This window comes from Periophthalmus magnuspinnatus, chromosome 17 (assembly GCF_009829125.3).
Source record: "Periophthalmus magnuspinnatus isolate fPerMag1 chromosome 17, fPerMag1.2.pri, whole genome shotgun sequence".
Taxonomy (NCBI): domain Eukaryota; kingdom Metazoa; phylum Chordata; class Actinopteri; order Gobiiformes; family Gobiidae; genus Periophthalmus; species Periophthalmus magnuspinnatus.
Window position 1 is genome coordinate 21,285,257 of NC_047142.1, and position 25,525 is coordinate 21,310,781.

At 38.2% G+C, this 25,525-nt stretch overlaps 2 protein-coding genes and 2 long non-coding RNA genes across 4 annotated transcripts; 2 read left to right on the forward strand and 2 right to left on the reverse strand.

The window, feature by feature from the left end:
• Positions 1-1,385, forward strand: c1ql3b (complement component 1, q subcomponent-like 3b). Its single transcript, XM_033982472.2, has 2 exons — positions 1-621; positions 996-1,385. The coding sequence occupies exons 1-2, from the start codon at positions 1-3 to the stop codon at positions 1,173-1,175; spliced, it is 801 nt and encodes a 266-aa protein (XP_033838363.1). The 3' UTR covers positions 1,176-1,385.
• Positions 1,386-3,016: 1,631 nt separating this feature from the next.
• On the reverse strand, positions 3,017-8,608 carry pter (phosphotriesterase related). Its single transcript, XM_033983004.2, is given in 8 exon segments — positions 3,017-3,502; positions 4,621-4,761; positions 6,639-6,904; positions 8,173-8,295; positions 8,297-8,515; positions 8,517-8,540; positions 8,542-8,592; positions 8,594-8,608. Coding segments are annotated over 8 exon segments (1,050 nt in total). The 3' UTR covers positions 3,017-3,291.
• A 3,697-nt stretch (positions 8,609-12,305) lies between these two features.
• LOC129457003 (uncharacterized) lies at positions 12,306-12,839 on the forward strand. The gene is made up of 4 exons (XR_008649041.1): positions 12,306-12,347; positions 12,423-12,495; positions 12,594-12,713; positions 12,783-12,839. It is a non-coding gene; the product is annotated as an uncharacterized LOC129457003 (long non-coding RNA).
• Positions 12,840-18,035: 5,196 nt separating this feature from the next.
• On the reverse strand, positions 18,036-19,383 carry LOC129457002 (uncharacterized). The gene is made up of 4 exons (XR_008649040.1): positions 19,370-19,383; positions 18,854-18,973; positions 18,551-18,629; positions 18,036-18,104 (listed from the first exon to the last, which is right to left on the reverse strand). It is a non-coding gene; the product is annotated as an uncharacterized LOC129457002 (long non-coding RNA).
• Positions 19,384-25,525: the final 6,142 nt, after the last annotated feature.

Consider the following 25,525-nt stretch of genomic DNA (forward strand, 5'->3'; position numbering starts at 1 on the left):
ATGATCGCGACAGGGGTCTGTGGCGTGGCGTTGGTGCTGGTCCTGGTGGTTCTCATCCCGGTCATGGTGAACACGGCCGGACCCCCCGCGCGCTATGAGATGCTGGGCTCGTGTCAAATGGTCTGTGACTCTCACGGTACCGCCGCCACGGCAACGGCTAAAGCCACAAGTCCCATTAAAGACAACCGCCTGGTCCAGTCGCTGCCCACATTCATTCAAGGTCCGCAGGGAGAGCCGGGGCGCGTGGGGAGGGTGGGTCCCAGAGGTCCGGTGGGTGAACCGGGTCCACCCGGACCCGCTGGACCGCCTGGAGAGAGAGGCGCGCCAGGACCACCAGGACCTCCTGGAGCTCCAGGGGCAAACGGGCCAACCGGTGCCATAAGCGCAGCCACATACAACACCGTCCCAAAGATCGCCTTCTACGCCGGACTTAAAAAACAGCACGAGGGCTACGAGGTGCTTAAGTTCGACGACGTCGTCACAAATTTGGGAAACCATTACGACCCCGCCACCGGCAAATTCACCTGCTCCATACCCGGGATTTACTTCTTTGTTTACCACGTGCTGATGAGAGGAGGTGATGGAACCAGCATGTGGGCTGACCTCTGCAAGAACAACCAGGTAATGAATCACTCACCGATGGCATAAGATGTGGGATTCCATTTTCCCCAACAAAAAGTACACCTTTTTGTTCAACTTTATATGGTTTGTTATGTTTATTTGTTACGTATTTTTTGACAGATCAGATGTTTGCCTCTTTTCTTTCTCTTCCCTTTTACGCACACTTTACGCACGACTACATCACACCAAAGACACAAGACAAGGCATTTTGCACTCTTTATGCCTATGACTGAGTAGCACAGGAAGTAGCAGAGAGAAGTAGGAGCAGTCGTCTCACATATTGTTAAAACTTCACGCCACGGAGCTGTCCAAGGTGCTGATTAAGTTGCGCTCAAAGCTGTAATGAAACTCACTGCGTGTCTTACTGTCTACAGGTGCGAGCAAGTGCCATCGCCCAAGATGCGGACCAAAACTACGACTATGCCAGTAACAGTGTAGTCTTGCACCTAGAGCCTGGAGATGAGATTTACATCAAACTGGACGGAGGCAAAGCGCACGGGGGCAACAACAACAAGTACAGCACTTTTTCAGGCTTCATGCTGTACGCGGACTGAAATGGGCGGGACGTTTGCTTTCAGTACCCACTTCATTTGGATTATAATGTAGGTGGGGTCAAATCATTAAAGAAAAAAAGGCCCAGAAAGATAAGTTGACATGCTGCAAAGAGAACTGTACTTACAGACTATATAGATTTTAATTTGCAAAATGGCTTATACTCAAGGACTGGAATTAATGTCTTAACTGTTGTCACTACATGAAGTTATGCTGCTGTGCAAACATATACAATATATGTGAGTGTACTGAGTTGCACTCAATTATAGAGCTGAAAGTATATTCACATCTCTCATCAATTCACTTGTAATGTGATTGTCCATAAATGTGCTTTCCTTCATCAAAATAGTCAGTTGCTGTTACATTAAGAGTGAATGTTGTCCGGTCTATCAATGCATGATTGTAGACGATATAAAACAGATCCGGTTCAGCAGGAATCACATGTAAAAGGCCATTCTGATGTTATTGAAGCACTGTGACTAGGGCTGCACCATATTAATGCAATGTTGGATATAAATATTGCTATAAGTAATTGAATAAGTTAGTAAATGCCATCAGATTTACAATGTATATTTTACGATCAAGATTTGGTGAGCATTTTAAACAATCTGAGAACATTACAGTTTTAGAGATGATTGCGACATTGCTCATAAAACCAAGCAATTTAAGAATCACATGCATTTCAGAGCATTGGGGAGTTTACTAACAGGTTAACAGGTTAGCAGGTTTATACATATGAAAACAAGACATTGTGTTGATATATGAAGTAATGAATGATTGCATCCCAAATTACCAGTATTTAAGATAAACATGTATTGTTTTTGCATTTGTGTTTATATTATAAAAGTCATCACACTTGTGGCTCCTTATAAACCAGATTATAGTATAGAGCCAAATAATTTTTTGTAGCATATATTGCAACTTGCAATATATTGTGCAGCCCTTACTGTGACTAACAATCATTGTAACTTGTTGTCACTTGTTATACAACAGTTGGTCTGCTGAGTGCTCGGCTGGTTAGTCACCACTCCAATATGGCCGCCCAAAATCACCACTGTACACCAGGCGATCTTCAAAATGTCAAATATATGTAAATCAAAATGTCTTGTCTGTCTTTCTCTCAGAAAATGAATCAAAGTTAAATATTGTGCAGTCTGGCGTGGTGATGGAGCCATAGATCATGTGGAGATGTCATCCTGTGAGGCCACCTGTTCCCCAGATGAGAGGAGAGCTTGTCCTTCATTTGGACCACTCGGGCTCCCGTAGACACCCCAGACTCCCACTGAGGGGCAACGGGACAACTCATCTAACACCATCGCCGCTGCGCCACGTTAAGAGCAGAATACTGATCACATTCTGGCTCATTATTCCACTTCAGTGTTTGCACAAGTGACACGCAAAAGTTTGAAAGAAAAGAAGCGACAATGAAAGTGAGAAATCGATTATCTGTATGTGGTTTCAAACTGGTTAGTAGGGACCAAAGTATGAGTTGATAGAAGTTAAAAAATATCTCTATATCTAGCTGAAAATGTAGAACTTACAAAGGGCTAATTAAAAAACTTTTTTTTTTTAAATGAAGAATGTTTAAATCAAACTTATCTACCTTATAAACTCAATTTGTATCTATTAAAACATGGGGGATCAAGATTGTGCATCCTGCTGTGTCCTTGAGCAAGACACTTAACTAACATTGGATGCTTCAGTCATAGTATCTGGCTGATTGTGATAAAAAGGTCATCTGACACAAAAACTTGCCAAATCACAATGTTATAACTCAGCAAGGCCCATAAAGAACCAGCCAAAGTATAATTAATCAACAGTATTTTTATTTAGAATCTGAGTTAAGATTTTAAAAAATGATCAAATTGGGTGTTATTACAATTCATGTATTAAGATAGCATATTAAAATTAGAAGCCAAGTTAATGGACACACAGAATAGAGTAACTTCTTATCTTGATCCACTGACACTCTTTGAATCACAAAACAATATTGTAAAAATCTTCATTTGAATAGAAAATACTACACTTCAGTCATTTAGTGCTAAAGTTACAGTGTTCATTTTCCCTTATTTATTGATATAAAAGTAAAGGACTAGTTTATGTTAGATAATAGTTTGTTCATTTAAAGGTGAGCCAGTGCTTTGGATTGTCGATGAGGATTTTGTCCACTTGGCGCTGACTGATGCCTCTCGTTAACATCTTTGGTACAATGTTTTTCAGGATGTGGGAGTAACCGTGACCTCCAAACTTTGTGAGACGGTTTTTGGTGTGAATATCATGAGCCACTAGGATCTTGTCTTCATAGCCCTCCTTCACCAGAAACGCCAGGCTAAACACAGAATATAACAATTAGACTTTTGATTCATTAAAAATGTATTTAGAACTTATTCATTAATTTAAAACATTTGTGTATGATGGCAGCAACAAAGTCTACATGACCTTAAATTGATTGCAAATATGTTTTTTTTGTTTTTTTGTTTTTTATAAGTTTTGATCAAATACAGGTAAACTAAAGAACTTTTAGATTTAATCTAAAGAGAAGGCTCTGCTATCCAATTGTAGCTAGCCACTACTTGATTTTGATACTAAGAGAAAGACTAATTTTAATACCACAATAATAGTTATAGATGGTATTCTAGATATTTCAACAGAAAATAATACATTTTTATAAAGATCAAAAAAATTAGTTAGTAGTAGTAACATTTAGTACATTTGTTCTCTCTTTTAAACACTGAACATAGTGCTCCAGCTCTTTAAGAGTCATGTTTACGTACACGGCCAGCTAAAATCTTCTGTTGAAGAATAACCCACAAACGCCAGTCAGTCTTAAGAACCAGTCAGTACAACATGTCTGAGGTGAATAATAGCGCTCATCACTCATTTCTTACTGTTCAGTAGACAAGTGCGTCTAAGTTTCTATTATAAAACTGAAGGACATACTCATCATCCTGCAGGGGGCTTCACCATTATGACAGAAATGTGTTAAGACTCAGAGTTATTAATGAGATACGGATGGAAAATATTTTGATCTAATTTTTCGAGGAGTGGGCAAGTCGCTGTATTTATTGTATTTATTATATTTATTATATTTTAAAATAAATTATTATCTCTTTTTTATTCTTGTGGTAAGAATAATCAAATATTTTAGCATACCATCAGAAAAATGCTAAAATATGTCAGTAAATTGTCTTGGTTGAAGTTTGAGTAATTCAGAAAAAAAGAGGATGGACTCTAAAATTATACGTAATTATTCATAAATACCACCTTATACTTTTTTCAGAATGGTAAAAAGTAGGACTGTTGCCATGGCAATTAACAATAAAAAATACATATATTCTGAATGGGAAAAGTCCACAAAATGTTGAGGCTGATATTCAACTCTTTTTGCAGCTTTTCGTCAGTTTTCTCATTTTATATCTATTAACGTCCTTTAGTATCAATACTCACGTCTTCACCCGCTGACTGTCACTGGGCATGTCGATGTCTGTGTTGTAAGGATAGTTCAGCATCTCTGTACCAAACAGATCATACTCCAGGTAACTCCCCAGTTTAGCAAACTCCAGCAGCTCTCCCTCATCAAATATAGTCCTGCACAAAAGTAAACAACAGAAAACATTATAAAGAATTTGTAGTAGTGCAGCAGTGCTTCTTCTAGAAAAGTTATTAGTGGACCTTTAATATACAATTATGAGATTAAGTTGTTATGTAGGTAAGACGTAGAGGTAATTGGGTGATTGGTTGATTCTATAAAATTTTCTGCTTACTGGTGAGCAGACTGTTTGACAAGGCAGAAGATAAGTAACAGAAAAAGGAACAGTTGGTGAATCATTTGAGTATAGGAATGATGCAATGTCACAATTACAATTTTTACTACTAATTAAAAGCTAGAATTATACTGGTAAACCCCTGAAAACCACTTAAAGGACTAAAGTTGTCCTATAGAGCTGCACAATATATTGAGATCGAAACAAAATTTCTATTTGAGTCGGAAGATAACAGAATGTATTGACAGAAAAATATTGTTGTGTTTGTAGTTTAGACCACTGCAAACATGTTCTGAAATTGAAGGGATTTTTGTATTAGTTTATCAATACTTCAGTTTTTCTCTCAGATGTAATACAATGCGTACCCTGAACAGAATCCACTTTTAACATATACTGCAAATCTAATCACAATCAAAACGCTTGACAAACTGCAGTTAGATTGTTTTCCAAAACAGTGCGACCCTAGTTCAAAGTTTGATTTTCTGAGATGCACCTGTATAGAATAGACAGACAGTTTGATACAGTGAGTGTCCTATCAACGAGTGAGTGAGAAATACAAGGGTCAACTGTGCAGTAATAAACCCATCCATCAAACATGAGTCAATCCATCTTCACCACTTAGCCTTGTGGGGGTCACTGGGGTCCAGGCACTGTCCCAGCTGACTGTAGCAGGACCAGACCAGAGTCCACTTTATAACAGGGCTGACACAAAACACAGACAACTGCTCAGGATCAGGGACAAGTCCGCTCAGGGTAATTTAACCATTAACCTTGTGATTTGGACCTTGTATTGTGAGGGAAGCCAGCCTGAACATTCATTATAAGACATTTTTGAGATTTTCAATAATCAGCTCATTATGGTAACTTCAGAAGATCATGAATATAAGGCATCACATTTTATGCTCAAAGTTCGTCTTAGTTAAGGGTGAAAAAGTATTAATGGATATTTTTATATCACTTAAGTCATTTGATTATTGTATTTATTCACAGTGATTTTTCAGAACATTGTAGAATTTTAAACAACAGATTAGCAGGAAAACAGTCAAGATGTCCTGGGTGACAATAAGCTCCCATCTAGTGCCAAGACGTCTGAATCTCTGTCTCTGGATTAAATGTGCACTATGTAACTTTTAGGTGGAGGCCGACTACCTCTGAAACCTCTCTACATTTTAGCACTTCTGGACAAATGAGAGATTACACTGTCCACTATTCCATTAATTTACCTCATGAAGATGAGAAGCAGGTGGCACCTCCAGGTCAAATTACAGGTTAGATTTCTGGAGTGAATTAATAATTTTTTTTTAAAAACACCTATAATTGAATAAATGCCATTCTTTATATGAAAGTGAATAAATAAATGATAATATAGATGCATTTTAAAGCAAGCTTTTATACATATATTAAATGTATAAATGAATGACTTGTAACAGCAAGGAATCGTTTAACAAACATTATGATAATGCCAATAGTGGGGTGTGTCTTGAGAGTGTGCTTAATTATACACAATTTCAGCTTGCATGGGTTTCAGCTCCCTGTCATATGCAACATTTGGAGGGTTTTTATGTTATAGCAATTTATTCAGAAACCAATAGATACACTTCTTTTGTAAATTCATCTTAAGATCAATAACACCCTTGTGATAATCTATAATCAAATCTAAAATACTGACCCATCTAAAATCCTGACTCATTGCTTTTTTACCTGTCCAGATGTGACATGACAGTTTTGCCAATATCTCCCCCGGCTTCTTGCAGGATGCGGACCACCTCAGCGGGGGCAGCGGGGTTTCGTCCGGGGTGTATGATGACGGGGCAGCCCAGTCGGGTCTGTGCATGGGCGGTCGCTCTTAGGACCCTCTTCTCGCTGTCGGTGATGGGCCAGCCGGTGCCTATTTCCCCAATCACACCACAACGAATGTCTGTACCATCCGCTCCATTCAGCACTTCACTCACAATGACGTCCGTGAGCTGTCGGGGAAGTGACAAGACAGACAAGTATGAGACAATGGTGCGTTTAGGGTCAATTAAAAACATGTTACGAGATGAATTCATTTTGGATTAGTTTGACGTGTGTATTTCAATGATGTGATGCATACAAACATAGCATGTACTGGATATCACAATACATTACAGCTGGACTATGACAAAACACATAGGCAATTTTATTAGCTCCAGTGAGAAAGATACAAATGTACCTCTTAAATAAAAAAAAATGTGATATTGAACAAACTTCCTGATACTTTATTACAGTTTTCACAACAGCCTATGATATTGATTTTAAAATGTTACTACATCTATATCATCATTCATCAGTTTGTAACATATTCTAGTTTTTTATCTATTTTAATAAAAACTAAATTAAGTGTTGGGATTACTAACTAAGTGTTGGGATTGTTTAATTAAAATTCACACCTGGTGAAATGTGTTTTAATCAAAGCACCATGGAGCTGACACCTTCTATAGCACCCAGACTCAATGAGGTAGATTTTTATAATTTACTAACTAATTGTTCCTAGATTCTTATAAGCCTATAGGTAAAGGCAGTGAGTTTCATGGTAGGTAGTAGTACAGATGTTGACATGACGGTAGGTACTACTAGGTCTATTCGCCATTGCTTTATTACTTGCACCTTTTTAAACCAATTTGACCAAAAAAATAAAAAATAAAAATCACCACTAGCTGTGAATATTTTAAATTTTAGTTTAGGTTACACTAGACTGCTCTCCTCCATCAGTGCTGGACCCATTTACAGATCTTGATCCTGGTCAGGATTGCCTAGATTGAAGACAGGGTTTACTGAGCATGGGACACAGGACCACCCAAGAAACCCACACAGACATGGGCAGAAAAGGGAGACTCCACACAACGTCTATTAAATCCTAGACATTCCATTAAAGGTGCACAATGTAACTTTTCTGGTGTTAGGCCCTAAATAATTCCAGAGCACATCTTTGAACAAATCTATCAAGCATTCTTTTATTAGGTATGTTAATATTACTTAAAATAACTTTGAAAAATATACACTCTCTATCAGCTGGGTCTTTACAGATCAGACCAGTAACTTGGCTTGGTGGCGTAACCAGTTTATATTGAAGGACATTTCCAGACAAAGCAATAACATTCCCGTGGAGACAAGAACGCAGAGGATCCTTCACCACAAATGTACATAATGCACTTTTAAGTAAGATATATGAGGATTTTTGTGTGTAATGTACTATTAATGCTCCAAACCGCACCTGCTCCACAGTCATGCTCTTGGTGGTCTCTGAGTGAGTGCAGTCCACATAGTAACCCGCCCCTGCGATAATATGGACCCCTGTGTCTTGGGCCAGCCTGTTTCAGGTGGGAAGATCTCTCTCTAATCCCGGTAGTCGTATTCTCCACTATAGCGCCCCCTCCTGCTTGCTTGTAGACCCGCAGCTCGTCCCGTACAGCATCAGTCTCTTGTTGGAGCAGTAGATTCTCATGGCAGCTATAGGGATTTTGCCTAAGCCAGTGCATGTGCTGCATTTGAAAGGGGTTTGCCGCCACTGCCTCGTCTCCCTGGGGAGGGGGAAAGTAGCAACACTCAAAAGTCATGGGTGAGGTGTTCGTGGGTCATCGTTACGTCCCAGTTTCTCCGGATCTACGAGTCCAAGGACGGTCTGGACTCGACCGCGTCAAATTAGACATAATGGCTGTTTAAGATAGATGATCCCTAAGAACCACAAAATGCAAAATAGTGTTTGTCAAAAAATTTATACACAATACTAAAACTAGAATCAAAAGTACATCCCCAACTGAACAAGTATCGATACAGAAAAATAACATGAATGGGACAAGATTTGACCTTTCCTGAAATTTTAGAAAGGTCTTGATCTATATTAGAACTATAGTAAGACCGTGTTGTAACTAGAGAAACTACTATTATTACTACTATAGCGGATGCAGTAGTAGTGGTCTAGGTTTGTATCATTAACAGTAGTAGTTGTAGCCGTAGAAGTAGTAGTGCTAGTATTCTGGGTAGTAGTATTAGCTGTTGTAACCTAGAAGTGGTGTAGTGACAGTTGTATAGAAGTACTATAAAACCAAGCCTAGCCAAAGCTCTACCACTCTCTGACCTTAGTTTGATTTAATATTGACAGAAAAAATTGAACTTTGGACCACCAGCCTGCAGTGTGGTAAAAGGCAGTGCATTAATAGAAAGACAGCAAGAGAGCTCTACTACAGATCATAATTGTTCATCACATTTCCACAAATAAAATGTCAACTAAACCAAATCATGCAGCATATCCAATAGCATTATTTAGCTTGTTTGTTCTGTGGCCTTGCTTCTTACATTTTGTCAGTGTAACAGAAGCAGAGTGCAGTACAGTAAAATCTGGTGTCCCATGCCAAATATGATTGAATAACGAATCAAGAGAACAAAACATGGAACGAAATGATTACAGCGTGCAAAATATTACAATATAAACGCCGACTTGAAAAATCATTGCATGTAAGTAACACTTTACTCTTATTATGACAAGAAAGTGTATAAAGTTACTACTGACCTGGTTCCGCTGTTTTCAAGTTGTTCCAGCAGCACGAAAGAAGCCCCACCCATATGAGATTACAGCCGTCACGTGACAAGTACAACACACACAAGAGCATCATGGGATTAGTAGTTTAAGAGACTGACCAAGCTTAACATGACCTCAAAACCAAAACTATAACATAAACGCAGCTAAATGAATTATAATATGTATACTGAAATAATAAGGTCTACTGTAATTCTCACTTTTCCCAGGGGAACTGTTAACAGGTCAGTTAGATAGTAATTTAGCTAGTAAATGTTGAACAGATGTTAGCCTAGCCTAATTTTAAATACACAAATGGTTTAAAATTGTAAGTTTTTTTTTGCATTGAGATAGTCATTTCCAGCATTTTCTCTACCCTTGCCCATTGGAAGAAAACAAACTCTAATATTATTCTAAGCTTTGAACTGAATTTGATTTGATGTGCAGTTGACGCAAATGACGCACGTTTTGGCAGATGTGTTTCTGTTATTTCCCGTTTGAAAGTCAAAAGGAAAGAATTAAAGTACAATATTACAAACACTAATCCTAATCCTATCCTAAATTGTAGCGAATTGTGTTAAAAGAGACCAATAGTTTTCATCAATGCAGCAGATGGAGTCCAGTTTTGGTGCTGTCTTTTGCCCATGTCAACAGTCCGGATGGTTCAAACTCAAATGGCTCAGATTATCCACTCACTGCTCACGTGCCGTCTGCCAAAACCACCATGAGCCTGCACCATGATGCACAGCAAACATATGGGACTAAATGTTCAACTAACCACATGGTAGCCTAATTCATTTCAGCAGTAAACTAGGGAGGGAACAAAGTCATGCTAGTTATTACTGTGCACTGACTAAATGTATATTGGTCTGAGTAGGTATCTAAATGTCTTAAGTGGAATAAGTAGGTTACCCCAAAGGCTATTTTATACCTCTATTGGATGCAAGTACCTTCAAACCTTTCTTTTACATCTGGATACTACAGTAATTTAGTTGACCGCCAGTATAAGTGACTGTTTGTGATGTCAAAACTGTCCACATAGCATTGGCCTATCAGTAATTCATATGTATAGGTATAAGTAAACCTTTGCATTGTCTTAGCTTTCAGTCAGTGAAGACAGAAACATGACTTCCCATACTGGCTCCCTGCTCCTCATTAGAGACAGAGGAGATGGTGTCATTCATCTGTGTCACTGACAGGTTCAAAGGCACTGACCACAAGAGGTTACAGAGCCAAAGAAGATAGAAAACCACCCACTCTGTGACAACTGACCCTCTGAGACACACCAGACAGTAACAAGGCCTTTGATGCATCACCTCTCAATTAGAAATGTGTTTTATGTCATGGACTCAATGTTAAGCATAGTTAGTATTTTGGGATTGGGTTACATTTAAAACAATTTCTGGTATAACAATTATAGGTTGAAATGTGTAGTAGGGCTTTCTTGGCCTCACTGTTCTCCTCAGGATTGTTGTATGCTGCCACCTGGTGTCAAAAAGAAGACAAATCACCAATTACATTTGTCATTTACGTCTGTGTAGACCCTCAGTCGTCCAGGTCTGATCCATAGCAAACAACGAAGTTAAATCTGTCAACTGGACAAATCTTGTAGGAGTGAAGACGTTTCGCTGCATAAATGGGGGCCTGAGACATAATCTCTCCCCCATCTACAACTCCATCCTCAGACCCAGAACAATGAGAACAATAGCAGGGTCGTTAAGGGCTGAATAAGGTAGTTTCAGCTGAAACTGGAGACAATAGCTGTTTACAGTTTCAGTGTGGTTAGCCCCTCCCCTCATTTAGATTTAAAAGGCAGTGGCCACCAGCAATCTGACCAGAACTGAAGAAGCGGCTTGGATGAGCAGCGAAACGTCTTCACTCCTACAAGATTTGCCCAGTTGACAGATTTAACTTCGTTGTTTGCTATTTGTCATTTACCTAAATGTATGTTCTATCATGCACTGCACCCTGTAAAAAGACCATCTTAAAGGTGCACTATCTAACTTTACATGGACATTGCTTGCAATGTTCCACTGTATGACATGAGGCTTATCCTCATTTATTCCTTTCATATGTTTTTACTTCTTAAAAATATATATATTGAAAAAAATGATATGTCTAACTGTGAGTGGTGTCATATCTCCATAGATCTGACCTGTAAGTTGGCGTGGTGTTGTCAGCTACTTATTCACATAGACAGAAAAATATGATTATTGAAAAAGCAATGACATCTCAATGGAGACAAGGAGGTGATGGACTTTCCACTAAAAGTAAGTTACATACATACATGAGCAACATAATATTTTGAATCTTCTGTGTTCTCACTCACTGTTCCAGTTTAAATCTGTTTGTAGCCTTACGAAATCTAATTATTACAATAAGCACCTTTAAAGTTAAACCGTTAAATTCCCAGAAGGATCAAGGTGAGCCTCATTCAGAAATGACAACAAGTCAGACTTATCCAAACAAGCCTGGCTTTTACAGGCTTTCTACATTTCTGGATCAGCCCTCTGGTTTTCTACAACTTCAGGTACAGCAGTTTAAGTAGGACAGTAAACACATTTGTAATGTGCAGATGCCATACACTTCATGCCAACAGTCATGCAAATGTGTTTTGCACGGCTCCACATGACCACACAGTGCACTACCCAGCTTCTGTCTCATGCACTGTCCAGTATAAACGGTGTGGACTAACTCTACAGTAGCAGCAGTAGGTCTGAAACCAGACAGACAGTTGCTGAGACAGTTTAAGTCACAAGTTTAGCCATGGCTGCGCGGACTGTGGTGCTCATCTGTGCCATCCTCATTGGATTGTCTATCGTTACAAGTAGTGTCAAGCCTAATTTAACTCATGCTTACTGCAGGATTGTATGGTAAGATTTTTATGTACTATTCGCGTTGCACTTTTTGAAGTAGCAGTGAGATCCTTTTAATATTTTTTCTGTCAGGTTGCTTGGTCTACCCTGTGACCGTGTGGCTTATGCTATTGTGACTCAAATTAAAGCAATGGGCTCATACAAGGTAAGCAGCACACATAAACAAAAATCTATATATATTTTTAAATATATATCAATAATACGATCAAAGATTTTAAATTTTCTATTTACTCATGTGTGCAGCTCTTGAGCCCAGCGGTTCCGGGTTTGATCCAGGCCAATCACACCTCTGGGTCTGGACAGTTTGAGAGCGTTAACTTTACCATCATTGGAACATCCATGGGGATGGGCTGCCATGTTGAAGTAGGTCACTATGGACTTTCACAGTTTACGTAAGTCTGTGGAAAAGAAATGACATTTGGATTTGTTCAGGGTTCGTCCATGTCCTCTTTCTGGTACAGCCTCTTTGATAATGGAACCAACTACTGCAACCTCCATAATATTATTGAAGGTGAGTTTTACACCCTATTGCACTTGATCTTTTATTATAAAGTATTATTTCTTTGTTTTCAATGTCTCATTGCAGGAAGTGGACTTTCCAGGGCTCCAGGATTTGTTGAATTCACAAACGAATGGCTCTGTCTTGGAGTTGGAATTTCTGCCTGCAACTAATCTAAACACGTTTCAGTTCTGTCCTTACTGTGTAACAAACAATTTAAACATGTATATGTCACTATTGTGGTATTGTAAACAAATGTGTGAACTTTTAGACAATAAAATATTTACATAAAGTCTTTCACTCAGTGATGTAATGATTTTACACTTTTTACACTTTGTTTTTAAATTATATTTATCTTGCAGATTGCCCCAGATACCAGTTGTATATCCACTGTAATACACATTTACAAATTAAATGCGCATTAACTAAAGCTATGTCAATAAATCACAACCCTCATTCACTTAATTCAGTGCTTCTCAAATAGAGATGCGTATGACACTGTAGTACTGTAGACAGCGCACACAGCAAAGAGCAGGAGAGAGCGACAGATCGTGACACAGGGCAGTGAACAAGAAACACTTTTGCTAAAGAGACACTATGGAAAACATTTTAACAGGTATGAAAAGAAAGGCGGAGATAGACGGAGGTAATGAGACGCACGAAAGTCACACGAAAAGTAAGACGAGGAAGTCTGATGAAGAGTATTGAGCACTTGGCTTCACCGTGACTCCGGTGGGACACGAGGACAGACTGGTGTCTGCTGTGTCTGAAAATGTTGTCAGCGGAGAGTGTGAAGTCAAATAAGTTAAGGCGCCACCTCATTACACCTCAGTCACGCTGATAAGACGCTGGAGTTTTTTCAGCATAAACGTGCCAAATATTAACAACAATCATCCCGCTTTGTGAAAGTCACTTAAACCAGCAAGCACTGAGCATCATATAAGGTGGCGTACCAAATTGCTTGTTTTAATTTGATATTTAATTAAATTTCATTATATTTTATTTTATTTTTTCAGTATCAAATGGTTCAATCTGTTGTTCCAACAATTTGTAATTCATATGTCAAGGTGGTATCTGATCAGAAACATCTATTTTCTAACATTAAATACATAGTTATGTAAAACATCTATTATAATCAGATGACTCAGAATATTCCGTCAGATTGTCATAGGACTTGTTTTGTTCATGTCATCCACAAAATCCAATCATTATATGCTGAGCTCCGTCTCATTGTTTCTTCACTCTCATAAATGAATGTCTCAAAGATGCATTTTATTGCGACATTATGTATATTTCCGGTGCGTCCTTAAGTATTTCTGTTGTTGCGGATAAAAGACAAAGGAGTCGCAGCACATTAGACCTGAGGCCTCTTCACTCAGCAGGTATCATTCCGCGCATGTGTGTTTTTGTCCAATTTGTGGTGATGTAACTTCACTTGTGATTAAAAAAAACCCCGAAAGTAATAAATTTAGATGTGCAGATGCTACAGTGTTTTATGGAAACACGACCGAGCTGAACTTTATGGAGCCCCACAAGGACTCCAGGTCAGGATTTAAATGTCCCGAGAAGCTCTTGCCAATCCCGAGAAATCCGTAAAAATAAATAACAAAAATAACTTTCTGTGCGCTTTAGAACTTTCTAGAGTGAGGCAGAGAATGCACGTAAGTAGCTTCATGAAGTCTATACTAAAAGAAAAAATATATTCTGTCAACTGGACAAAACAGTTTTTTGAGTGAAAACATTTCGCTGCTCATCCAAACAGCCTCAGCTCTGCACAGATCTGCTGCTGGACACTACAAGACAAGGCAAGTTTATTTGTATAACACAATTCGTAAACAAAGTAATTCAAAGTGCTTTACAGAATAAGAAAGTAATTCAAATCATAATACAAAATACAATGCAAAACATTCACATTTTAGAAGAGAAGAGTGCAGAATAAAACCCTTTCAGTCATATGCACAGCTAAACAGAACTGTTTTGAGCCTGGATTTAAACATTGTCAAAGTAGAGGCCTGTCACATCTTCAGGAAGACTGATCCAGATTTTAGCTGCATAAAACTGAAACGCTGATTCCCCATGTTTAGTCCTGACTCTGGGCACCAGCAGGAGGCCGGTCCCTGAAGTCCTCAAATTGCGAGATGGTTCATATGGCACTAACATGTCGGAGATATACTTTGGACCTAGGCCATGGAAAGACTTGTACACAAGCAGAGCTGCTTTAAAGTCTATTCTTTGAGCTACAGGAAGCCAGTGCAGAGACCTGAGCACAAGACGCATGTGCTGGTACTTCATAGTTCTAGCAGTACCTGAGCAGCAGCGTTCTGGATGTACTGCAGCTGTGTTAACACTCGTTTGGGGAGACCAGTGAGCAGGCTTTACAGTAGTCTAACCCAGTGTATTTCAACCTTTTTTGAGCCAAGGCACATTTTTTTCATTGAAAAAATCACGAGGCATACCACAAGCAGAAAATGTTAAAAAAATGAAACTCTGCATCCTATATTTACAATATAAAGTAATTCTCATCAGATTATTTTGAACAGGAATCAAATAAACACACAAATAAAGCATTTTATAATAAAATAAAATATTTCTACTCACTCAGTGTGAAACCTGATATTTTTTAGACCAGTTAGGTGTAATTGGATAATTTCCTACGGCACACCAGACAATATCTCACGGCACACTAGTGTGCCACGGCACAGTGGTTGAAAAACACTGGTCTAACCTACTGTAGACAAATGCATGGATAAGTCTCTCCAAGTCTGGTTTGACAGTATACCTTTGATTTTTGCAATGTTTTTAGATGGTAAAAAGCTGCGGATATTATTGATTTGATGTGGCTGTTAAAGTTTAAGTCTGAGTTAATTATTACCTCTAGATTTCTAGCCTGATTTGAAGGTTTTAGAGAGAGAGACTGGAGGTGACTGTTAACACTCTCTATGTTTCTTTGGGCCAAAGACCATGACTTCAGTCTTGTCTGAGTTTAGCTGGAGAATGCTGTTTTGCATCCACACACTGATCTGTTGGATGCAGTGGCAGAGTGAATCCACTGGTCCATATTCACCTTCTGCCAGTGAGATATAGATCTGAGTGCCGTCTGCATAGTTGTGGTAGGACACATTATTGCTGCGTATTAACTGGCCTAATGGCAGCATGTAGAGATTGAACAGCAGGGGTCCCAGTCTCAGGCGGATGTCATTTGTCACCTTGATAAAAGCAGTCTCAGTGCTGTTGTGGGGTCTACAACGTGACTGAAAAATATTGAAGGGAGGAAGTTCGTAAGCTGTTAGTAAACAACTATTTAAAGGACTTTGAGATTTCAAGACTGCTCTTCTTTAGGAGAGGGTTCATAACCTCAGTTCTCAAAGCTCTTGGGATTGTTCCAGATTGAAGTGACACATTAACTATGCAAGCGAGTGGTGACAGACAACTGTTGAGCACAGACTTTAGAAATTTAGTGGGTTACACATTGAGGCAGCAGGTAGATGAGCTCAGACTGGTGATGATCTCTTCAACAGTTTTGTCACAGGTGCAAAGTGAGTCAGCTCTAAGTGTCTAGGTGGGTGCGGGGATGTTATTTGTGTTGTGGAATTGAAATCGAAACTTGCATTTAGATGTTGAAATTAGTTCTTACGGCAGTGGAGCTGGAGGGTTTGTTAATCTGTTTACTGTTGCAAATCGGACATGAGAGTTGTGACTGTAACTTCCAATAATGTCAGAAAAATACCTCTCCCTTGTTATACATACTACATACATTTTGCGCCATTACTGCTTGGCCCTTTGGCACTCCCTTTTCTGTGCCCTGGCCATCATTCCTCCACAGCATTTTGTGCTTATCTTTAACCATTTTAACATTAAAAGTATATTAATAAGTTTACACTCACATCTGGGATTAGTGTTCTTATATGAAATTTGACATCTAGACTGGGGAACCTAAGGACAAAAGAATAGCATTCCCAGATCATAGAAACAGAAACCTATGGAGAATGTTGGTAATTGTGTGTAGGGGTCCATCTGTTGATTCATTTGACACAATCTGGCCATATAGAATTGTGAAGACCTGGTTTTGCAAAAAGCCTGAACAAAAAGACGAGCAACAAAACTATTATTCCTATTTTGTAAAGTAAAAAACTTTTGGATTGTGAAATGGACTCACCAGATGGGTTTTCATAAGGCGTGATAGGGGGGCTGTCAGTAGCTGTAAGGACCCCCAAACTAAAGGGTCCTATGAAGAGTGCAGAGGCTAGGAGCAGAGTCTTCATGGTGGTCCCAGGTCAGTTTCTCTTCTGCAGTGATCAATCCCCATTTATAAGATATATGAACCCTGTCATAGGACCAGTGTTGAGCATCCACATTTAATTGGTTAGGCCTCATGAGTCTTGATATGGCTGTTTCCACCATGTAAAGGAGTTTGAACTTTTATTTTGAAATGTAGTGGTTGCGTTTTTTGTTGGTTTGTTTAATACATTGTATTTTTGTATCTGTGAGAAGATTTTAATTCACTTTTTTGTAACTTGTAGCTCTAACGGTTGCAAAGTGTTAAATTAAATAAAACGGAAAATGGGCTCATCCGCTTGTGTGCTTGTTTCATTCTGGGACTCTATGCACTGTATGTAAAACAATACACAGGAATTGCATTGTTAGAAAATGAAGTCTTCTTGTGTGTTTTTAAAGTATACTTTAAATCTTCCTCTACTCAATAAACTAGCAATGTGTTTTGTTTCGTTTTTGAATACTCATTTAAATCTGATTACACTCACACCTGTTTACACCAGTAATATTTTATTGAGAGCTTTCTTACAATGTTATATCATTGGAATCTTGATTAATAGTAGAGGTGAAAGAGTTATGGTTTTGTGTTTAGAGCATCTACCTTTTACACAAAAAAGGCTGCTCTCTATAAACACTAAAAAAAAAAAAATAAAAAAAAATTATAGTTTGGATGGAATAAACATAGTAATTATACAACTACAGTAGCTGTTATGGCACATTTTATATTCTGTTTATTGTCCTCATTTGTATCTGCCTGCCATGGCTAATCATGGCTGATCATCAAAATTTGTATTTATTTATTTATTTATTTATTGTCATAGTAATATTAGTAATAAAAAACAATAGGTCAAAGATATCCACAAATTTATTGTTGTGCTTCACAGGTCAGAATTACAGAGTGATACAAGGAGCAAGAGTGAACGATGGGCAGAACCACTTTTCAGTTTTGTCTAAAAATCCAGGCTGCAAGTTGAGTCCACTTCCTACAGTTAAACAGAAAGAGAAAGAAAATAAGACTTCAAATGTGTAAGTACAGATTTTGGCCACTAGAGGGCACAGGTTTCTCAGCTGCACAAAATACAACAACATAACACTAATTTATTTACCCAGTGCAGTTTAAAACAGGTCAACACTCATCAATCTACATTTTATTTACTTTTATTATAGTCAGTCAATAGCTCTGATTTGGCCACATACTGGTGTACACATACTGGTGGCTAGTAAAACATTAATTAATTTTATGTTTAAAATAAATATACTTGACAGGAACAGTACAGTAAACATTGCCATCAAATATATAGCAGATGTCATGTACATAGTACTTCTAACCACCATAATTTGCAGCCCCTGTCCCTGGTTTGGACACAGCAGTAATAATAGTTTAGATACAATTTCCAGATTTTTGTGGACAAGTATTGTTATTACAAACCTCTGAGTAGATTATAAATGTTGCAGTAGTTGACATCATTATCTAATGTGGTATGTGGTCCAATAGACTGAGACTGGACCTGGGCAAAATATAGAACAGAGCCTTTAAAAGAAAGAAAGTGAAAAAACTGACTGAACCAAGTGGAGGAAAATCTTGACAAAAGTAGATGAAGAAAAATAATGAAGAAAAATAATGACGAAATATAATGTACTGCTTAATCTTTTGTCTTCTAATACTGATTTATAATGTGTCAAAAGCCTCAATTTTCAAGGTTTTAAAGGTAAGATGTTTAAATATACTTACAAATATTTGGCAGCCGTCAGCCATTGGAGTGGGGCTTTATGTAAATGTAATGGTCTCAGCTTTAAACCCGTCTGCAGAGGAGTGGTCCACAGTCAGTGTCACACTGTCAGCTAACACAAACTGTAAACACATCAACAATTTATATCAATAATAAACTTTATATTGTATTTTTCATTTTACACAAAACACAATAGTCAATGGTCAACACTATAAAAGTATTTATGAGATTGCTATAAAAATTGAAAAACTAAATATAACAATTAGCACTTAAAGATGGACTATGTAACTTTTCCTGAGGGTCCGCTACCTGTTTGTCTCCATAGAGATGTTTTTGCTTTGCTTCGAATGTCCCACAGTATGTCATGTGAACCTAGCAACAAAAACACCTATAATGTACAATTATATACGTAAGTGCAATTCTGGTAAAGTAATATCTCACTGGAGTCAAGCAAGTGGTGGACCCACACCAGAAAAGTTATGTGGTGCAACTTTAAATTAATTAATAAAAATCCTTACCAAGTAGTTGCAGTCAGTGCAGTACTTTGACCTGCTGAATAAGCAAACTATTAATCTCTGCACATGGAGTAGTGAAGAGCCTATGGAAAAAAGAGAGAAAAAATCCCAAAACAACACAAAAAATCTCAAGAATTAAATGTAAAAATAGACTCAGTTTTAAAAAGTCATGATAAAGTATCACTGACCAGATGGCCTTGCAGAAGGATGGTGTTGGAGGCTTGGTTGGTTTTGGAGTAGGATGAGGTTTTGGTGTAGGTTTTGGCTTTTTAGTAGTTGTAATGGGAGTTACAGGTTTGTGAGTCGGCTTAGGTTTTGGTTTGTGATCTGCTTAGAGAATCCCACGCAGAGCCATGATCAGCGTCAGAACCAGCAGAGTCCTCATCCTGAATTGTGACCGTTCCAAATGGGTTTTCCAAATGAGACTGTGGCTGTGATGTTTCATGGAAGTGGGGTTTTTGTCCTGTGTCCATTCTTTTAGTCTTGTGATGCTGATCACCTTTGTGCAGGGACAATCTCAATTTGAATGGTTCTAAACATAATTAGTACCTCAGGAAATCCTGTGCTTTGGCGTTGAATTCAATTTGACTCTATCTCTGCAAAAACTGCCAAAAAAATGTGCAAAATCAACTTTCATGAGCTTTAAACCATTTTATTATTGGTTTCTTTTATAGTGTTCTTGTATTGTTAAGAATGTTTGGATCAATATGGTAGTGTACAAAGAACAAAAGGAAAAAAAAAAAGCATAGCCCATTTTGTCTTCTTTAAAATCAAAAATAATTAAGGGCCTTCAACCAATACATTAGCAGAAGAAAAGTGCATGCAGGAGGTATAGCTAAAAGTTGCAATAAATGAATATTATTTTGTCACATTTGATCTAAAAATGACTTTAGCATTTTAAATGTCTCGTTGCGGGTATATATAAAGAGTTGCTTAAGAGTTGTTTCCATGTTGAAAGCATAATGTGACCATACATGGATTATCCTGCTATCCTATAAAGTATTGTAGCCCGCAGGTTATTTGATTGTGATCATAATTACCATAGCAGTCACACACAAACCACATGTACCTTTTTATTCCAAGCTTTAGTCGCTGTCTCAGCCCGTTACAAATTGGTTTTCAGCTGCATTACCTGCTCCCCCATAAGAGGCTTGGTCCCCACCCTGACTTAAGTATAAATACAAAGAGACGTCTTTTGCTACAGAGAGACAAGCCAAGCAAGACTCTCACTAACACAAGCCGCTGTCACACTATCACACATCTTCTGCTCAGGACAAACTTAACCAGCTCACAACATGAAGACCCTGCTGCTGACTTTAGCTTTCTCTGCTCTGTGTGGCTCTTTTTTTGCTGTACCTGGCCCTACGCTTATTCCATACGACCCCTTCTGCAAAACTATATGGTAAGTAAACATCTGCATATCTCAAGTTGATCTAGTATTTTAGATGTTGACAAACTTTACTGATCCACAAAGAAAATAGTAAAAATATATTGTAATGATCTGATTTTTTATGTTTAGTTCAGAGTTGACACCTTTTGTTGTTCTTAAATGTGGCAGGACATTGATGAACAAATGCATATTACTATAAATTTAGCACCAAGCTAGTTCCAATTCACATGCATGATAAGCATTGAACAAGTACAATAGAGATAAATGTATACAGTTTAAAATAACCTCAGTCCGGAGGTGGCCGTGGGCACCGGCATCGTCATTAGGGTTGGAATATTTTTCATGGGGCTGCAGATCGTGAGCATATAAATTCTAATGGTCACTACAAAGCTGTTTTAATGCCTCCCAGAGAATCCTTGCAATATTGACTTGTTGGTCACATGAACATAGAACATTTTACACAAATCAACCTACTTTATATCATATTTATGAGGAGAAACTTTTCCCAAATTCTTCTTTGAAATGAATGGGATTTCCTCTTGTTTGGAGCGTTTAGAGGAAAAAGTGGGCAGGGTGGAATAAGGTCAATACAAAGATAGCAATATCTATGTAAACCCTCAGTCGTCCAGGTCTGATCCATAGCAAAAGATGAAGTTTAAATCTGTCAGCTGGACAGAGTAATTTCAGCTGAAACTGGAGACAATAGGTGTTTACAGTTTCAGTGTAATTAGCTCCTCCCTTCAGACAGATATAAGACAGTGGCCACCAGCAATGTGACCAGAACTGAAGCAGCGGCTTGGATGAGCAGCGAAACATCTTCATTCCTACAACGATTTGTCCAGTTGACAGATTTAAACTTCATCTTTTGTTAAAGATAGCAATAGTAATTTAGTAACAGTAATAGCAATAGTATCAAAAGAGTGATATAATAAGCTGTACTAATGTAGTCCAGGAGTTTTCACTGTAGAATTGGTGTTTAAATCTGTGAATGTACACAATATATAACCTCATTTCCTTTTTTATTTTCAGGCTTTTTGGTGCTAGCTGCTTCAACATCAACGCCATATTAACAAAACAGATTCAGGCCTTCAGTCCAGAGATAGGATGTACGACGTGCCAGTACACTGTAAGAATGTCCAGTCACTCACGACGACGCTGTGTCACACGAATTGGTTTGAATATAAATGTGTTGTTTTCTGTTGTAGCTGGTGTCTGTCACTCCTCAGTACATCATGGCCAACCACACGTCTCCAGATGGAATCAGCACTGAGAAGATCACCATTTCGTTTCTCCCCAGCATGCTGCCTGATGGCTGTAGAGTATCAGTAAGTAGCTTTACAATGAAAACAGACAAGAATTTTATTATTATTTTTTTTTTTTATAAATACATATTTGAAGAGTCCAATTGCAAAAACAGATACCTCCATTTTGAAAAACTGCCATAACCTTTTACTTCTACAGAAAGTCTAGTGGATCAAGTAGAGAGAGAGTCATATTTTTTTGCAATAAAATACATTTTGCTTTTGAAAACATTACTATACAGTAAGTAAACTGCAAACCTTTGACTTTTTAAAATGGCATTTGTCTGTTTTTGCAAATGAGCCCTTTTTTGTTTAAGTAGCTCAGTCAGCACATTAATAGTTTTTGTTTTGTTTCTAGGCTATGTCCCAGTCCTCCCCGTTCTCCCCTTCTCTTCTGGACAATGGAGTAAACTATTGCAATCTTCATAATCTAGTTGCAGGTAATGTTTTTATTGCCTTGTTTATGTATTATTGCCTTGTTCAAATTACTTTTACAAACTTTTGTTAAATTACTAATTATGTTGGTCTGCTTTTGTGATTTTAGCCAGTGGCCTGGCTTCTCACCCAGACTTTCTAGAGATGACAAATGAATGGGCCTGTCTGAGCTACGGACTTGCAACCTGCGCATTTTAACAAACAACAAGGAGACATATCTCAGTCGTTTCTTATATTGTTAAAAATAATAAAATGTTTATATAAGCTATGTTGTGCTGCTGTATTTATAATTGCACTAATCCTATATTATTTAGATGGAAATATGATGAATTCATATTATTTATAATAAAATACAAAAGAGAATCATGCTGCCAGACCAGACCCATTTAGACTTAGAAGCTAGGTCTAGGATGGCAGTTTAAACCACATGACAACAACTATAACTTAACTCTACTTTACAGTATTTATATTAGATCTTGTTGTGTAACTTGTCCAGGCCTGGGTGCAGACCAAACTGATTCAGAGTGGGCTCGAGTTTCAAAGGGGTGCAAACATAATACGCTTCCACTGAGTGATATTAACTTTGGCGACTCAAATGAGGGTGAAAACATTTTTAACTGATGTTGCAATGCAACCTTTTGCACCCCTGTAGACCCAAGCCTGAACTTATCCAAAACAATCATACACACAAGTTTGCTTATGTAAAATTTTCTATTCATGATTATTTGTGATTGTTAATTATTAATTGCTATGGCAACGGTCCTAATTTTCCATCATTTTGAAAGCCATGGACATATTACTCTTATGACACACGCTATAACTATTACAACTTGCGCAATAGTCACACAGCAACGGAAATGCAGACTCATCAGACCGTAGAAGGTTACAATAATTGTAGTCCATCATCCAAAAGATTGAGAAACCCAAGAGACTGAGACTGGGCCGGGAGGGCCAAAATATGTGCTGTTGGCAGTTTAACCATGTATCCATCAAAATAATGTTGACACAGTGTGAAATCAGCTTCTGTGGACTAAAGGTACTGAGAAATAACCATTTTTCAGTTTTACCAACACAAATATTTGTAGCGCTGAAACTGCTACATGTAGGGTCTACTTACTACACTACTGTACTGTTCTGTGTGTATATATATATATATATATATATATATATATATATATATATATATATATATATATATACACTCACCTGAAGGATTATTAGGAACACCATACTAATACGGTGTTTGACCCCCTTTCACCTTCAGAACTGCCTTAATTCTACGTGGCATTGACAACAAGGTGCTGAAAGCATTCTTTAGAAATGTTGGCCCATATTGATAGGAGCATCTTGCAGTTGATGGAGATTTGTGGGACGCACATCCAGGGCACGAAGCTCCCGTTCCACCACATCCCAAAGATGCTCTATCGGGTTGAGATCTGGTGACTGTGGGGGCCATTGTAGTACAGTGAACTCATTGTCATGTTCAAGACACCAATTTGAAATTATTTGAGCTTTATGACATGGTGCATTATCCTGCTGAAAGTAGCCATCAGAGGATGGTACATGGTGGTCATGAAGGGATGGACATGGTCAGAAACAATGTTCAAGTAGTCCGTGGCATTTAAACGATGCCCAATTGGCACTAAGGGACCTAAAGTGTGCCAAGAAAACATCCCCCACACCATTACACCACCACCACCAGCCTGCACAGTGGTAACAAGGCATGATGGATCCATGTTCTCATTCTGTTTACGCCAAATTCTGACTCTTCCATTTGAATGTCAGATCGATCGTCAATCGAGACTCATCAGACCAGGCAACATTTTTCCAGTCTTCAACTGTCCAATTTCGGTGAGCTCGTGCAAATTGTAGCCTCTTTTTCCTATTTGTAGTGGAGATGAGTGGTACCCAGTGGGGTCTTCTGCTGTTGTAGCCCATCCACCTCAAGGTTGTGCGTGTTGTGGCTTCACAAATGCTTTGCTGCATCCTCGGTTGTAACGAGTGGTTATTTCAGTCAACGTTGCTCTTCTATCAGCTTGAATCACTCGGCCCATTCTCCTCTGACCTCTAGCATCAACAAGGCCACATACTGGATGTTTTTCCCTTTTCACACCATTCTTTGTAAACCCTAGAAATGGTGCGTGAAAATCCTAGTAACTGAGCAGATTGTGAAATACTCAGACCGGCCCGTCTGGCACCAACAACCATGCCACGCTCAAAATTGCTTAAATCACCTTTCTTTCCCATTCTGACATTCAGTTTGGAGTTCAGGAGATTGTCTTGACCAGGACCACACCCCTAAATGCATTGAAGCAACTGCCATATGATTGGTTGATTAGATAATTGCATTAAGGAGAAATTGAACAGGTGTTCCTAATAATCCTTTAGGTGAGTGTATATATATATATATATATATATATATATATATATATATATATATATATATATATATATATATATATATATATATATATATATACACGTGTATATATATATATATATATATATATATACACGTGTATATATATATATATACACGTATATATACACATACATGTATACAAACAAACAAAATAAACTAAACAACAGCATAGCGCAGCATGTTACATCAGCAAATGAATAGCATAATAATTCTGTGAGATAAATTATAGCAAATGTTACAATAAAGTGTAATCAATAAGTGTTACTCTTTTAATTATCAGACAGTCTAGAGTATTTTCCCATTTTTTTTAAATATTGGATTTAAAACTGAATCAACTGAGGTAAGAGAAGAGGCTGTTTGTGGGGTGACTGGGGTCCTAGTGGAAGAAGACCCTGGGGAAGACCCCGGACACTCTGGAGTCCGTCCAGAGGAGCTGGAGGAAGTGTCTGGGGTGTGGGAGGTTTGGGAGTCCCTGCTTAGACTGCTGCCCCTGTGACCTGACCCTATAAAAGTGAAAGAAGATGGATGGATTTGACCCTTTTTTTCTGGGACAGTGGGACAAATTACATTATTTTATGTGTGCATATAAACCCACATCTCATCACATGGTG